The sequence below is a fragment of the Setaria italica genome, chromosome V, assembly GCF_000263155.2.
Source record: "Setaria italica strain Yugu1 chromosome V, Setaria_italica_v2.0, whole genome shotgun sequence".
Taxonomy (NCBI): Eukaryota; Viridiplantae; Streptophyta; class Magnoliopsida; order Poales; family Poaceae; genus Setaria; species Setaria italica.
The window spans coordinates 5,680,421-5,694,226 of record NC_028454.1 but is presented as its reverse complement, the minus strand read 5'-3'; the positions used below and the strand labels follow the sequence as shown (position 1 = coordinate 5,694,226).

The 13,806-nt window shown below is 45.2% G+C and overlaps 4 protein-coding genes across 19 annotated transcripts in view; 3 read left to right on the top strand and 1 right to left on the bottom strand.

The window, feature by feature from the left end:
* LOC101758266 overlaps positions 1-434 on the top strand; it is a 7,005-nt gene extending 6,571 nt beyond the window's left edge. The window contains 2 exon segments of the mRNA XM_014805285.2: positions 185-211; positions 214-434. Coding sequence (XP_014660771.1) covers positions 185-211; positions 214-278 — 92 coding nt within the window. The 3' untranslated portion in view covers positions 279-434.
* LOC101757848 (snurportin-1) lies at positions 26-3,064 on the bottom strand. Of its 2 annotated transcripts, none has more exons than XM_012846275.3 (9): positions 2,662-3,064; positions 2,249-2,432; positions 1,908-2,158; positions 1,704-1,818; positions 1,444-1,536; positions 989-1,132; positions 789-903; positions 549-619; positions 26-294 (listed from the first exon to the last, which is right to left on the bottom strand). In XM_012846275.3, exons 1-7 carry the CDS (start codon positions 3,006-3,008, stop codon positions 790-792), a joined length of 1,248 nt encoding a protein of 415 aa, XP_012701729.1. In that variant the 5' UTR covers positions 3,009-3,064; the 3' UTR covers positions 26-294; positions 549-619; position 789. The 2 variants fall into 2 exon arrangements, with proteins under 2 accessions (XP_012701729.1, XP_004967897.1); XM_004967840.4 differs by having other exon boundaries at positions 26-228.
* A 112-nt stretch (positions 3,065-3,176) lies between these two features.
* Positions 3,177-8,991, top strand: LOC101756243 (splicing regulatory glutamine/lysine-rich protein 1). Of its 14 annotated transcripts, none has more exons than XR_002677882.1 (6): positions 3,345-4,329; positions 4,824-5,328; positions 6,099-7,272; positions 7,442-7,522; positions 7,902-7,922; positions 8,129-8,991. XR_002677882.1 is itself a non-coding variant. In XM_022827074.1 (3 exons), exons 1-3 carry the CDS (start codon positions 3,345-3,347, stop codon positions 7,135-7,137), a joined length of 2,529 nt encoding a protein of 842 aa, XP_022682809.1. In that variant the 5' UTR covers positions 3,177-3,344; the 3' UTR covers positions 7,138-8,923. The 14 variants fall into 14 exon arrangements, 1 of the variants encoding a protein (XP_022682809.1); XR_002677879.1 differs by having other exon boundaries at positions 6,099-7,323; XR_002677878.1 differs by having other exon boundaries at positions 6,099-7,522; positions 8,129-8,189; positions 8,534-8,927.
* Positions 8,992-10,849: 1,858 nt separating this feature from the next.
* On the top strand, positions 10,850-13,330 carry LOC101755696 (chaperone protein dnaJ 20, chloroplastic). Of its 2 annotated transcripts, XR_002677557.1 has the most exons (3): positions 10,850-11,417; positions 12,419-12,556; positions 12,776-13,140. XR_002677557.1 is itself a non-coding variant. In XM_004967838.3 (2 exons), the coding sequence occupies exons 1-2, from the start codon at positions 10,929-10,931 to the stop codon at positions 12,920-12,922; spliced, it is 636 nt and encodes a 211-aa protein (XP_004967895.1). In that variant the 5' UTR covers positions 10,858-10,928; the 3' UTR covers positions 12,923-13,330. The 2 variants fall into 2 exon arrangements, 1 of the variants encoding a protein (XP_004967895.1); XM_004967838.3 differs by lacking the exon at positions 12,419-12,556 and having other exon boundaries at positions 10,858-11,417; positions 12,776-13,330.
* The last annotated feature ends 476 nt before the right edge of the window (positions 13,331-13,806 follow it).

Genomic DNA, 13,806 nt, shown 5'->3' with positions numbered 1-13,806 from the left:
GGACGCAAAAGCATCACATTTCCTTTGAGCATTTTTCGGCTATCAGAATGTCATAGATTGCAAACTCAGGACGAACATACTTCACAAGTTGAATTGCATTACACAGTGCATCCCATGTAGATGTCAAATCAATGTTCACTCCACAAACTCGTGCTACACTGTTTAACCCCCTTTCCTTTTGCAGGTCTTGAGGTACTAATATCTATCAGACCTGGAACGCGCCACTCCCTGAAAACCACGGGTTTCAGACAATCACTACATTTGCTGATATCTTATGAATTACGGATATGCAACCTGCCATATGCACAAATGTGTTATCTCCAAAAGGGAAGGACCTAATTTCAGAATTTTTATATGTAACCGGCACAGTTAACAATTTAGCAAGTCAGAGGCAGCCAAGTTGAAAGAGTATATTCAAGACCTTTTGCATTTCATCAAATTCCTTGTCCTAAAATTTCATCACAAAATGATCTATGTATCAAGTGATGCCAGAGAAAGTACGTGCATGAAGCATCTAGCTCAACAACGCAGACAGGAGACAGGCATACCTTTTGCAGCCCCTTCACTCTAGCTTTGTATTGGCATTCATCTGTTGCATTAGTGATAACAAAGCCCAATCCTGAATCCAATCAAACAGTAAATATTAGCACATGTATACCCTCTGAAAAGATTCTCATTACACATGGACAAAAAAAATACTCGAGGAACAAGAAATTGCAGAAGAGGTCAACTAATGAACAGAACGATGCACTGTCTAAAAAACGAAATTGCATAGACAATCCTCTCACTTTAATCTTGCATTTCAACATCTGTGGATTCAAGTTCCATATTGTTTGATTGAATGGAAGCAACCAGATCATCAATTCTCAGAGGAGCACGCCTTGCAGCATACTGGAACAAAGCCTGAACATACAAGATGACAAACATAGGAAGATGTGATGAATGGAAATTGTTTGAAGTATTAGTGCATTCTGATGTCAGAACTTACTTTCGAATGGCTGTCAGCGAAAGCACGAGCACGATTTGGCTTTCCAACAAACTGCAGCTCACCAATCTGCATCTTTCCATCAACAAGTTTCACACTCTCGTCTCTTACAGCAAAGCGGAGAAGATTCCCTGCTCGCAGGTTTGACTGTAGAATCATATAAATTTAATGCCCCAAACATTTGCAGATACGAAAAAACATACAGGTAATCATAAAAAGAAATCTAAAACTTTTAGTGTTTAGACTAAGTGAATCACTGATGCAATAAAGAAGCATAATGTAAAAGAATGCAGATGACCAGAATTACCCAATTAGGACACCATGCAAGTTCTTATAAGTACAAATTTCAACAAATAGAAGCTTGGGGCACCATGCAAGTTCTTATAAACAGGGAAGGGCATTGCGATGTGTGATTCCACATGTTTCTTACTTCTTTTGTTAGAAATTCAAAGCAATACCTTCTGTATGAATTCGTTGTCCAAGCTACCAAACACGACTGGAGGGTCGTCAGATGTTACTAGCTTTCCATCCTCTTGCAATTCCAACACAAGCTGATAGTACATGAAGACACAGTGGGGAAAATAAACAAGGTGCGAAACAATAGCAGTCACAGAGTTAAAAGATAATGATTAAAAGTATCTTTTCTTTAATAGTTAGAAAATACAGAAGGAAAATTCTCACAGTAAATGCACTGCACACTAAGAATAGAGAAACATACGTGCTGCTCATTTGGAATTTCTCCTTTGCCGTCAGTATCAATAACATATTGGCTACAAGTTTCATCTTTCCATACTAGTGTAAGGGGTGTGATGCCAGCTTGATAATGTGCATGCCTGATTGCAAAACAAACAGATTTTGAGAATGGTTGAGAGAGATATCTGACAAATATGAGGATATAATTGGGAGGGAACAAGGAATATACTTGTTGTAAAACAGCAAGCCATCTTTGACATAAGGTGTGCTCCCAGAGTAAGCTGCTTGAAGACCCTCAAGAGTGCACTCATATATTGGGACAGCACTGAATCTATATCGATGGTATGTTGATGGAGGATCACCAGCTGAAGTTTCTGTGAGCTTAGAGTTTACCCAAAAAAACCTGAACTCGGCAGTGCAATCATACAGTGAATAGCCACGCCAACAAATCATGTCAATGATATAGTATGTTTGATCAGGCTGCACCACATGATAGGCCATTAGAATTTAGAAATAGGCCTACAAGCAAGAGGCATAAAAGATCAAAGGAAAACAATTAGGTCTGGGTACCTCATGAAAAATGCAATCGAGTATGGAGTAGGAGCTTGCTGGGCCAGATATGTCTCTCTTTGATCCATTTGGTAGAGCAGAAGGGAACCGGTGAAGGATTGATCCGTTTCGCGCCCTGCTAATTGTCATGCCATTGGAAGACACAACCAAGCATCGTTTCCCAGAAGGCCTGGCAAAAACATGCCTAGTACATGAAAGAAAAACATTGCAGCAGCGTCAATCCCTCTTATTTCGTCAGTCACAATACCTAGTTGAACATTTAAAGACATTACGCTAAGGATTTTTGTTGATATATCAAGGGGAACGGAGGTATCTTTGGAGGAGAATAGAGCATCAAACAGTACCAAATTGAATAAATCAAATTGAAACAGTAGGTTAGTCAGAAGGAGAGTTGGGGAAAGTAGGGGACGGACCAGTCGCTGGCAAGGTGGGGCGGGGCGTCGACCATCCACTCCGGGAGCATGATCTGGCGAGCGAACCACCGGCGCGCTTCGGAGCCGCGGAGCTTGGATGCGACCGCAGCGACGTCGGCGACGGTGTGCTCCTGCTCCTCCTCCTCATGCTCGTCCTCCTCTTCGTGGCGATGGGCGGCCGCAGGAGGGGTCGGGGTGGTGAGGAGGGAGCTGGCGAGGGCGCGGGCGCGCGCCTGGGCGTCGGCACGCCGGGAGGACTGCGCCTGGAGGGCGAGCTCGCGGCGGCGCTGCTGGTCGGAGATGGCCGGGCGCTTGTACGGGCGCCGGGGTTCGGGCGGCGGCGCCATGTTCCTCGCCGTAGTGTGTACTAGAGCTCCGTCCGCAGCAGGCAGGCAAAGGGGCGGAAATGTCCGTGGAATACCTTTATTATTGGGCCTATTGGGCCAGTTGGGCTGGGCCGTCTTGGATGGGTGCTTTGCCCCCAGATTCCGGAGAGAATCCCTCCTCTCCCGGCGGCTGCCTTTCCCTTTGTTGCCTCATCCGACTCCGCCTCCTCTTCTTCCCCGGCCTCTCCCTCGATCTGCCGCATCTGCTCCCCCTCCTCCACCAAACCCTAGCCGACCCGCAGCGCTCAGGAGGAGCATCTAGGCGGACTAGGTCAGAGCAGCGGCAGCCGCGCTCCCATGGCGGCGCCCAAGCCCATCTGGGTGCGCCAGGCCGAGGAGGCCAAGCTCAAGTCCGAGGCCGAGACGGCCGCCGCCGCCAAGGCCGCCTTCGACGCCACCTTCAAGGCGCTGGCCGCCGCCGGGTCCGGCGACGACGACCAGGACCCCGACCCCGCCCCGCCTTCCCCGGACGAGCCAGCCTCCCCCGGCTCGGACGACGACGCCCCGGCCCCGCCCGGCCCGGTCGACCCGTCCAAGTGCTCCGCGGCGGGGCCTGGCATCGCCGGCGGATCTGCCGGCACGCCCGCCACCTTCACCGTCGTCGCCAAGGACCGCCACAGCCGGAGGCTCACCGCCGGCGGTGCGCGCGTGCGCGTGCGTGTCTCCCCTGCTGCGGGAGTCGGCGGGGACGACCTCGACGGCGCTGTCAAGGACAACGGGGACGGATCCTACACGGTGACCTACGCCGTCCCCAAGCGCGGCAACTACATGGTCCACGTAGAGCTCGACGGCTCCCCCGTCATGGGGAGTCCCTTCCCCGTCTTCTTCAGCGGCTCCACCGCCACACCCACGTCTGCTTTCCCCTCCACGCTACCGGCCGTCAGCTCCGCCTACCCCAATATGGTCAACCAGACCATGCCCAACATGCCCAACTACACAGGCGCGCCCTCCAGTGCATTCCCCAGCCTCCTTGGGGCCATGCCTAGCTCCTCCACTGGTTCATCTGGTGGAGTTGTCCTTCCCGGGGTTGGTGCCTCGCTGGGGGAGATATGCCGGGACTACGTGAATGGGAGGTGCACAAAATCAGACACTGAGTGTAAATTCACCCACCCGCCGCAGCAGCTGCTGATGACGTTGCTTGCGGCTACATCGTCTGTCAGTGCCTTTGGCAACACACCCATGGCACCATCTGCGGCAGCCATGGCAGCCGCACAAGCCATCATGGCTGCCCAGGCACTGCAGGCACATGCTGCGCAGGCTAAAGCCTCAGGAGATGCTTCAGGTAATGATTCCTTCCAGACACATATTAGGAATATTACTAGGTGATCTAATGTTGAACTGGGAACGGGAAAGGTAGGAGGTTATTTGTTTTGAAAGTTCATGGATTTATAATTTTGGCAACTAATGGCAAGCAACAGAAAGTATGCTTAGGTAGTATGTTGTATTGTTGTGCCAAATGCGGTGGATGTCATAGCATTGTTGGCTCACTATTTTCATCATATCACAAATTTAGTAGCTGAATAGTATCATTATTGCAGTATCACTGTTGCTTAGTACTGCTATTGTTGCTTGATATCCATTATTTTTCTATATATGCAATGAAATTTTTCACACCTGACTAAGATGGTAACTCAACCTAGCAAATTAAGTTGTGGGCTTTGCAACTGGTTCTTTTAATTTAATCAAGTGTGCTACTCTAAATTGTAATATGCAGTTAATGGTATTTATTTTTCATGTTGCCAGTCTGTTGCTCACTTGTATATTGTATCCTTGTAGGCTCAATGGATAAAGCTGCTGAAGCTGATGCCCTAAAGAAAATTGTTCAAATTAGCAACCTGAGTCCAATTCTTAGTGTGGATTATATTAAGCAGCTATTTGGGGTATGTGGTAAAGTTGTCGATTGTACCATCACGGATTCGAAACATTTTGCTTATGTCGAGTACTCTAAACCTGAAGAAGCAACTGCAGCATTGCAACTCAATAACACGAATGTTGGTGGTCGTCCATTGAATGTGGAGATGGCTAAATCTCTTCCTCCTAAAGCTAATAATAACTTGCCTATGATGATGCAACAAGCTGTTCAGTTGCAACAGATGCAATTCCAGCAGGCTCTATTAATGCAACAGTCAATAGCAACCCAACAGGCTGCTGCACGTGCGGCCACTATGAAATCTGCCACTGAAGCAGCTGCAGCAAGGGCTGCTGAGATAAGCAGGAAGTTGAAGGCTGAGGGATTTGGTGGGGATAATGTGGCAGAAAAGGATGCCAAAGGGAAGTCAAGGTATTCTTTTATTTTGCCTTCTTACTCATATTCGATTTCTACACTTGTACAATAATAACTATAAATATTGCATCAGTCTGGTTTTGGAAGAACTCCTGGTGACTTCTAATATCTTGGTGACAGGATGATTGCATTGACCTGATTGTAGTATACATTTAGATTTATATTTTGAGATGGGACCAGAAAATTGATCATTTTTCCCTGATAACTCCTATGCCTCTTTTGGATAGCATGGATGAGATTGTCATTTGCTATTTGAAAACTCATGCTTTATTCTGAAGAGTATTTAGTTTCAAATCATTTGTTTTGTTGCTTGGCATATAAACTTTATGGTAGGCTGCAAATTGGTGGAGAGTTAATGCCTACTCAACATTTCATGAGTTACTGAAATCAAAGAAGGGACACTAAACCTTGTGAATAAAAATTTATGTTACAGAGGATAGGGAATAAACCTTATGCACAAGTCTGAAACTGATAACATGAATGTGTGGGTTTCTTGTCTCATTTGTTTATAATTTATGTACCCCTAGGTATTCTGGCATATCCACATTAAATATAATTTTGTGCTATAGAACTAGAGATCTCTCAGTTTAGGACCTTGCAGCAGTATTACTTCTTTTGTAATTTTGGTTTGGCTGCATTATTTGATGGTAATTTTCCTGCTTTTCATTCTAGATGTTTATCAACTTTAGGGAAGAAAGCAACTGATTGATTGCTTTTCCTTCCTACATATCATGCACTTATGCCTAACTGGTTTATTTGATTTACAGATCACCATCACCCACTACTCGTAGATCAAAATCTCGGTCAAGATCACCTATCAAGTACCGTAGGAGCAGGCGATCCCGCTCCTACTCCCCCCCAATTAGACGGTCAAGGGAACGTCGATCACGTTCACCATCAAGATCTCGCCACTCTAAGTATGGTAGTGATCGATCACATAGGGACGATAGGGACAGGCATACCAGGTCTGGAAGGAGAGAGAGCGACCGATCCCGTGATCATCATTCGTCTAGTTCAAGGAGAAACAGGAGCAGAAGTAAAAGTCCAAGGCATAAGAAACCCTCCAGAGATGATTCTCGGTCACCCAAGCAACAAAGAGAAGAAAGTATAAGTCCATCAAAATCAAGGTCAACTCGGGCTGGTTCAAGATCACCACGACACCATAAAGGAAGCAAATCATCACCAACTCGTGACCGCCATTCTCGCCGCAGTAGGCATTCAAGATCCAGATCTCCTGAGAGAAAACATCGTCACAGTGATAAAAAGGACAGCAGAAGGTCTGAGATTCAGGATGACAAAAGAAGATCTCATAGAGGTAACAGAGGTGACAAACATGAAAGGTCTGTAAAGGATGAAGTGGAACGATCCCATAGAGGTAACAGAGGTGACAAAGATGAAAGGTCTGTAAAAGATGAAGTAGAAAAATCCCATAGAGGTAACAGAGGTGACAAAGATGGAAGTTCTGTAAAGGATGAAGTGGAAAGATCCCATAGAGGTAACAGAGGTGACAAAGATGAAAGGTCTGTAAAGGGTGAAGCAGAAAGATCTCGTAGAGTTGACAAGGATGAACGTTCTGTACAGGATCCAGTTGAAGATAGAAAGGTGGATACTTCAATTGTTGCACATAAGAGGAGCTCAACAGAATCTGATCTGAACAATAGTAGTAACCATAAGAAATCTAGACATGATGGTGGTTTGGAAGAGGATGAAAAAAATGATGTGTGTGCTGCTGTAGCTGATATTAATGGGAAACATGAAGCTGGAGTAGATGGCTCTTTAGGGGCCACTGAAGAATCTGCTATATGATAGCAACCAGTGTTTACATGGTGGCTGCTGTTTCATCCAGCTGGCTGATCACAGTATCACTTGATTGATGATGATGCAGAACGCTGAACTGGTGTTTATTATCTTCCTTTCTGATTTAGGAGTTTTATTTGCAGGGTATGAAGATCTTCGGACAACTTTCGGAGTGTTCATCTGATATATTAAAATGTATTCTTCATTAACTCGAGATTTGTTCCTTGGAGTGAACTTTCTAAATGTAAAACTGGAGCTTGTAAGGTGATTTCATACAGTGAGGTCGAAACCAACCACATATTTGTCGTTTCAGGCTCATGATTCTGTGAAGAGTTGTTGGAGCTCATTTCTGGGATGTCGAGTGAAGATACAAGGGAGTACACACTTACTCAAAGTAAAGTCCGTATACAAGACTACAAACAACTTAACTTCTAGGCTATGTTACTTTTGAATCGGAATGCTTTGGCTAGTGAAATGGTCCAAATATGCTTGTCCGTATACTGTAACACCTTCTGATGCACTTAGTTTGCTGAAAGTACTGCCTTATATTTTCATCTGGTTATTACCATGTGTATCTTGTATCAGTTATGGTTTGAAAGGTTGGTTAAGCTACATTTGGAAAACACAGGGAATTGTGATATAGGTTTTATCCATCATCCTGTCTACTGCTTAAGTTATCCTGTCTGCATAGAATTGCTTTCTCAATATGCCTTGGCATTCATTGCTTTTCGTTTGTCTGTTTCTTTTCCTCTTTTTTTCCTTTTGAGTGACAGGGTTCTGCCTCAGAAGCCAGTGTAAGTGACTGATGTGAGGCAATCGACCCTATTCGAGTTGTGCCTTGCTAGCTCCAGAGATAAGCAGCGTACCTTTGAACAATTGTGTTGCTTTCCTTACATCTTTCTATTATTCTTCATTTTAGTTTTGCTGTTTAGACAGTATACACTGAGATTGCACCTTACCCTTCTGTAACTGGTGCTGTCATACTGGAAAACCTGTGCAGGTTTTTCAAAGGGGATTGCCATTGGCGTCTGTCTTGAGGGGAGTCTATTCACTTTGAGAAGGTATGGGTTTGTGTTATGGATGTAGTAATGAATAATGCTATCCTCTTGGTTAGAAACAGTAGCACCATCTGACCCACCGAATAGGACCTTTGGTAGGTGTTCAGCCCAGAATCCTCAATCTTGCCTGTGATTCTGCATCTACACTGTGTTGTGCATTGAGGTTATTCTATTTCCATCCTTTTATGGGACCAATTTAGGACTTGGAATTATGGCAGTGTTTGCCAAATTCGCATGGACGGTTTGCTAGCATTTTAGTTTTGCAGGTCTGGTATTTTTTGAAGTCTGAACAATTCCGTGATGTTCCCTTTTCGTTCTGCTCTGTCTGTTTTTGGCTTTGTGCTCAGGGATAAAAGATTGTTTTGGGGTGCTACATCGGAGGTGGGCGGCATCGTAGCTGCGCGTGAGCCGTGTGTTGTCTGAGGAATAAAGATTGTGTTCTGCATCGTAGCTGCACGTGAGCCTTGTGTGCTCGCTGCATCGAGCTAAGCTAAGCTGTCTGCCTTTTAAACCAATTTTGTTTTGTTCATTGCAAAGCTTACTTCTATCTTGTCTCAAAAATCAAAGGGCATGTTCGCTTCAGCTTATAAGCCGGCCGAAAAGCTGAAACGGCTGATTTGTTGTGAGAGGAAAATACTGTTTGGTGGCTGATAAGCCGGCTGAATAAGCTGAAGCGAACAGGCTAAAAATGCTTCTGCATAACATCATCTATGGATGAGAGGCACCTCCTTTGCTCCTTCAGTTCCAAGGAAAAGAGACCAATCATTTACCTTCACCATGTTAAATGATTACATTGACACTACAATTTGTCCCCTAAATGGAGCATGTCACTAGTATAATCACGTACTGTACGTTAACAACGTCGACGGCAATGACAACGACCACCTTCGGTTAGTACGAGCATTCGTTGTCCTGTTCCTCTCAACGCGTTAGTGCGGCAGTGGAGCACTAGTGCTTGGTGCACGTTAAAGTCGGAAGGAAGCCGTGTCTTCACTCTCGGCCGTTTGATATTAGAAACAATGAGAAAGCAAACCATAATCATGCATTTTAAAACAAAATCACAGATTTTCACTGTGGTTAAACAGGACAAATGTGACTAATGATGGCTCTGGAGAATTTTCAAGGCTTTGCATAGTAGAGCCAGAGGAAAACAGACGAGGTCGTGGTCGCATTCAAATCTCTTTTTTGAGGCGGCTATACGAGAATCCTCACCTAACATGTACAAAGTTCATATCAGATCTAGGCGATGCGAATGCAAATTGTATAAAAATGACATGATCAATGAGAGGAATCAAAATCTGAAGTAAACAATTATATCTTGAATGTTGACATCTTCGCCGGTCCTTTTATATACTATAGTCCATGGATGCAGCTCAACTGCAAAGTAGTGTTCACCAGATCCACAATATTGAAGTTAAATTATATATAAAGTAGTAATATTTTTTAATTAATGTAACGACTCAAAGGCATCGTTCTTGTTCCTATGTCCCTAAACAGTAAATGTAAACAGTAAACACAAGAGGTATTGTAACCGGAGTGAGTACATTGTTTACTGTCAAATTTGCACTACTTTGCAGACAGGGAGTTTCTGGAGATTTCAAATCCTACTCCAAATAATGTGGATGGTGCATGCAATGGTCTAAATTGATGGTTTTGCCAGGCTTGCAAAATATCTCCATATACCTCAGTATCCAAACGTCACTTATTTTAAGCAGATGTAGCTACAGGCATGTTCGCTTCTGCTTATTCAGCCGGCTTATCAGCCACCAAACAGTGTTTTCCTCTCACAACAAATCAGCCGTTTCAGCTTTTCAGTCGGCTTATATGTACGGGTGTGAGTGTTTGTACTACTATGTTTTAAAAACATTTAAGCTGCAGTTAACAATCAATGACGTGTACTGAAACCATATAGAAGAATTCCCTTTTCTTTCATGTTAATAATCGCATCGCGTTTTTTTTAATGATACCTTGTGACAAGCGAATGTGCTGTATTGGAGAAAAATACTGATTAGCATGCTTAGTTTAATAGCAAAGTCTTCCGTGGCATGATTTGTGTCTTAGTCGGTTATGTTTTGCGTGACGAAACAAACGGATACTCCAAGAAACAATCATGACCCTTATCACATGGGAAGAAGTCATATTAAATTTTAGCCTGGCTGGCCTTTTTCTTGAGCTTGATCCTTGAAATTTCTATGCAAATATTTAGGCCCTTAACCACTCTATCCTACACCTCATAAGCTGATGGACGACAAAGAATTATGGTATGCTCAGATGCGACAAAGTTTAAACTCTTGTAAAAACTTGGTTTGTGAAATTCCTAAAAAAAAAGGTGCCAAGCTTCAATAACGAATGCATTGCCAGTTCCAAATTTATTAAAAACAGGTTGAATAGGTTAAAGTTCGTGCCTTGAGGATAGTTTTAGCAACACGACCGAGAAGAGGTGGCCATTTGCAGCGAAAATGACTTATGGAGGAAGAATCTGAAATTCCGAGCGAGATAAAGCGGTTCTCTTTTATTTTAAGACATGAGATTGCGAAATTTAGCAATTCTCACGTAATTTGAGGAAAACTCTCCAAATTTTCGCACGGCGCCGCTGGTGGTGTATCGTCTGTTTCGCACTGGAGGTGGGGTCCATCGATTTTTTAAAGATATTTCTTGGCGCTAATAGCTGCGGCAGCCAACCCGGCACCCACCGAAGAAACCAAACCACCAAGCGCAAGCGAAGCGCAGCAAGGAAACCACATGCCCCACCTCGCCGCCACTCCCTCCACTTCCTCCGCGGCCGCCGCCGCCGCCACGGTCCCCGCCGCCCTCCCCACGGGTTCCGGCTGCGTCGCGTTCCGGCGACCGTGGACCATCCCACGGCCGGTGGCGCTACGGCTGCGCCTGCGCGCGCAGGGCGTCCGGCGGGAGAGCGGCGGCGTGCGAACAGAGGAGCAGGAGCAGGAGACGACGGCGCGGACGTTCTACGACCTGCTCGGAATCTCGGCGGAGGGGAGCCCCGATGAGGTCCGGGCGGCCTACAGGCGGCTGGCGCTCAAGTACCACCCGGACGTGTCCCCGCCGGGCGCCGCGGCGGAGAACACCCGCCGCTTCATCGAGGTGCAGGAGGCCTACGAGACGCTCTCCGACCCGAGCCGCCGCGCCAGCTACGACCGCGCGCTCGCCCGTGGCGTCTGCCGCCTCGCCTTCTCCGGCTCTCGTGCCCAGCGCGCCTACTACCACCACCAGGTGGGGTCACGGCTCTCCTCACTTGCTACTCGTGTTTGTCTGGCGTTGGCGCCCCGATTGCATTGCGTGCTACTCCGATTGCTAGTGGGGTGTAATCTCTTAGTCATGATAACGATTGATTTGTCTGCTCTTGGGTTGAACCTTGAACCAATTTAATTTTAGATTCTGAATTGGAGAGGAAGCTACTGGCGTAGTCACTTGAAAACATGTGTAAATTCTGCCTAATTTCTAGGCGAGGCGAATTTACTGAACTTTATGGAGCTCGAACATTTCAGCGGAGGTCTCTCTGTCTGGAATTCGTTGGGATTCCAATCGAGGCTGGAGCCTGGAGGGTGTTTGCAGAGTTCAGATCTTTGATCTGTGCGTGAGAGACTCGTTGGTTCTTCTGGTTGTAGGATCTGGATCCTTTTGGTGCTGTTATGGAAAGCAATTTAGTTGTTTCAGCCTCAGTCCTTAATAGCAGTTCAAGCATATACATCCTGAGTGAACTGCAACTTGTATGAAGCTGTGAATCTAGATGGCCCCGACTAATCAGTTTGTTAAAGGGTGACTTTCGCATTGATGCTCATAGTTAATAAGGCCTGCTCCCATAGCAATAGGGGCATATTTTAGGTGGACTTTAGTTTGATTAAATCTTTGTTCTATGCAACTTTAAAACTTGTAAAACACATAATTTCCTTGACATGGCATGTCATTTATATGTGGATTCAGAAGTTACACGTAAGATGGCCGATTGGTGAAGTACTGAATGACTGATGATCTAAGATATTGAATAGAGTTTTTTGTGGGTCTTTTGGGAACATTCCTTGTGGTTTGGGGCTCACTGTGAATTTTGGTTTTTGAAGGCTGCCTTTAACTTTACCATGCTTGAAAGATTGGTCAATTCTATACTACAAAAAATAAATATAAGCAAGGAGTGTCCGAACATTCACCATATTGTTTGACATACATACAAATCCAATGAACGGTATTTCTCCCTAATGCGATAAACATATGGATAGGAATGGACAGGAATTTTCTCAATCACAAAACAGTACAAGTAGGGGATGGATAATGAGTGACTAGCAACATGCAGAAGAGTTTGGAGGTGTCGTTTTCATCTACGTCAGCATTAGATTATCTGGGAAACAAGTTGGAAGGTACTGCCTTACGTGTAAGACTGAGAATTGATGGATCAAAGTTTATCTTTCTATTCTGATGGATTATATCAGTCCTTAGTCCTTACAGGAGAATCATTCATGAAGTTGACAATGTCTATGGCAATTCTCAGCCATTACTTGTTATTCTGTTTTCCAAGCTTCAACTCCCTGAAGCTCTGTTTTGGACTTTCCTCACCAATTTGCTGTCCATGTGTACAGGACCATGAAGAGAAATCTGGCTGGAGAAGATCATGGGAAGACCAGATCACGGAGCTGAAGAGAAGGAGCATGACAAAGGATTCAGAAGAGAATCTGTCGTGGGGAGCTCGGATGCGGAGAAGGGCCGAGGCATCATCAGCAGAATGACTGTGATAGTAACCCTTCCAACGCAACAATACTCATATCTAGCATCTGAACCAAAGCCAACTATATTTTTGGGTAGGCGCGATTTGAAGGTGTTGTCTGCGAGGTTTTAAGACGTGTGTCTAAGATGAACCTGTTGAAAAACCTGCAGCAACCCCTTATCAGAATCGCTTAGCAAGTAATATAGCAGTAGTCGCTGTAGCAGTGTCATCTACCAGGATGTGAAAAACAGCAGCACCTGGAGTGCGGCTGCTGAGTGCTGACCAACATCCATGGCCCTGGTGTATATAGTTGAATTACCTGCCTGGCTGCATGTAGAAAATCAACTATGTTACTGTTATCGAGTCATGTACTGCCTGGTGAAAATGTAAATAGTACAAATAAATAAGAAATCTAGTTGTTCTTCCCATATTCTGAATGTCTCTTTTCTTTTCAGAAGTTCATTCCTTCTGCTTTTTTTCCTGCCCATAAGCTCACTCATACCCAAAGGACAGACATCTACACCTACACACTGTACACACCTCTGTACAACCCCATCCCTATTGAGATCGACAGAACCATCATCTAGAGTTCCAGTGGAACTGTTCCACAAAGTGACACACACGTCGCGCTCACAGAATGTCTTTACGCAAGAGAGGCAAATGATTCTTTTTCTAGAAGGCATGCGCCGGCGAGACACGAGGCGGCTCGTCGGCGGACGGCGGGGGAGGACCAAGCGTTCCCCGGCGAGCCGTTCCCTCTTCTTTGCTACTCTGTTCTCATTTCCTCCAAATCACTGGAACACTCCACCATAGCATGACGATTCGACCATGGAGATTTTCCATGTCACTGTGTCGCCTATGGATTTATTGTGATTACGCCCGACGGTTTAAGGTGTGGATAGGAGC

Bases quoted from the DNA above. Each gene is read 5' to 3' on its own strand.
- LOC101757848 (XM_012846275.3), bottom strand. From the start codon at position 3,008: ATGGCGCCGCCGCCCGAACCCCGGCGCCCGTACAAGCGCCCGGCCATC. The intron at 2,159-2,248 runs GTACCCAGACCT...CATGTGGTGCAG, and splicing joins TCGATTGCATTTTTCATGAG to CCTGATCAAACATACTATAT. The intron at 1,819-1,907 runs GTATATTCCTTG...TTTTGCAATCAG, and splicing joins GGCTTGCTGTTTTACAACAA to GCATGCACATTATCAAGCTG.
- LOC101756243 (XM_022827074.1), top strand. From the start codon at position 3,345: ATGGCGGCGCCCAAGCCCATCTGGGTGCGCCAGGCCGAGGAGGCCAAG. The intron at 4,330-4,823 runs GTAATGATTCCT...GTATCCTTGTAG, and splicing joins AGCCTCAGGAGATGCTTCAG to GCTCAATGGATAAAGCTGCT. The intron at 5,329-6,098 runs GTATTCTTTTAT...TTTGATTTACAG, and splicing joins GATGCCAAAGGGAAGTCAAG to ATCACCATCACCCACTACTC.
- LOC101755696 (XM_004967838.3), top strand. From the start codon at position 10,929: ATGCCCCACCTCGCCGCCACTCCCTCCACTTCCTCCGCGGCCGCCGCC. The intron at 11,418-12,775 runs GTGGGGTCACGG...CCATGTGTACAG, and splicing joins GCGCCTACTACCACCACCAG to GACCATGAAGAGAAATCTGG.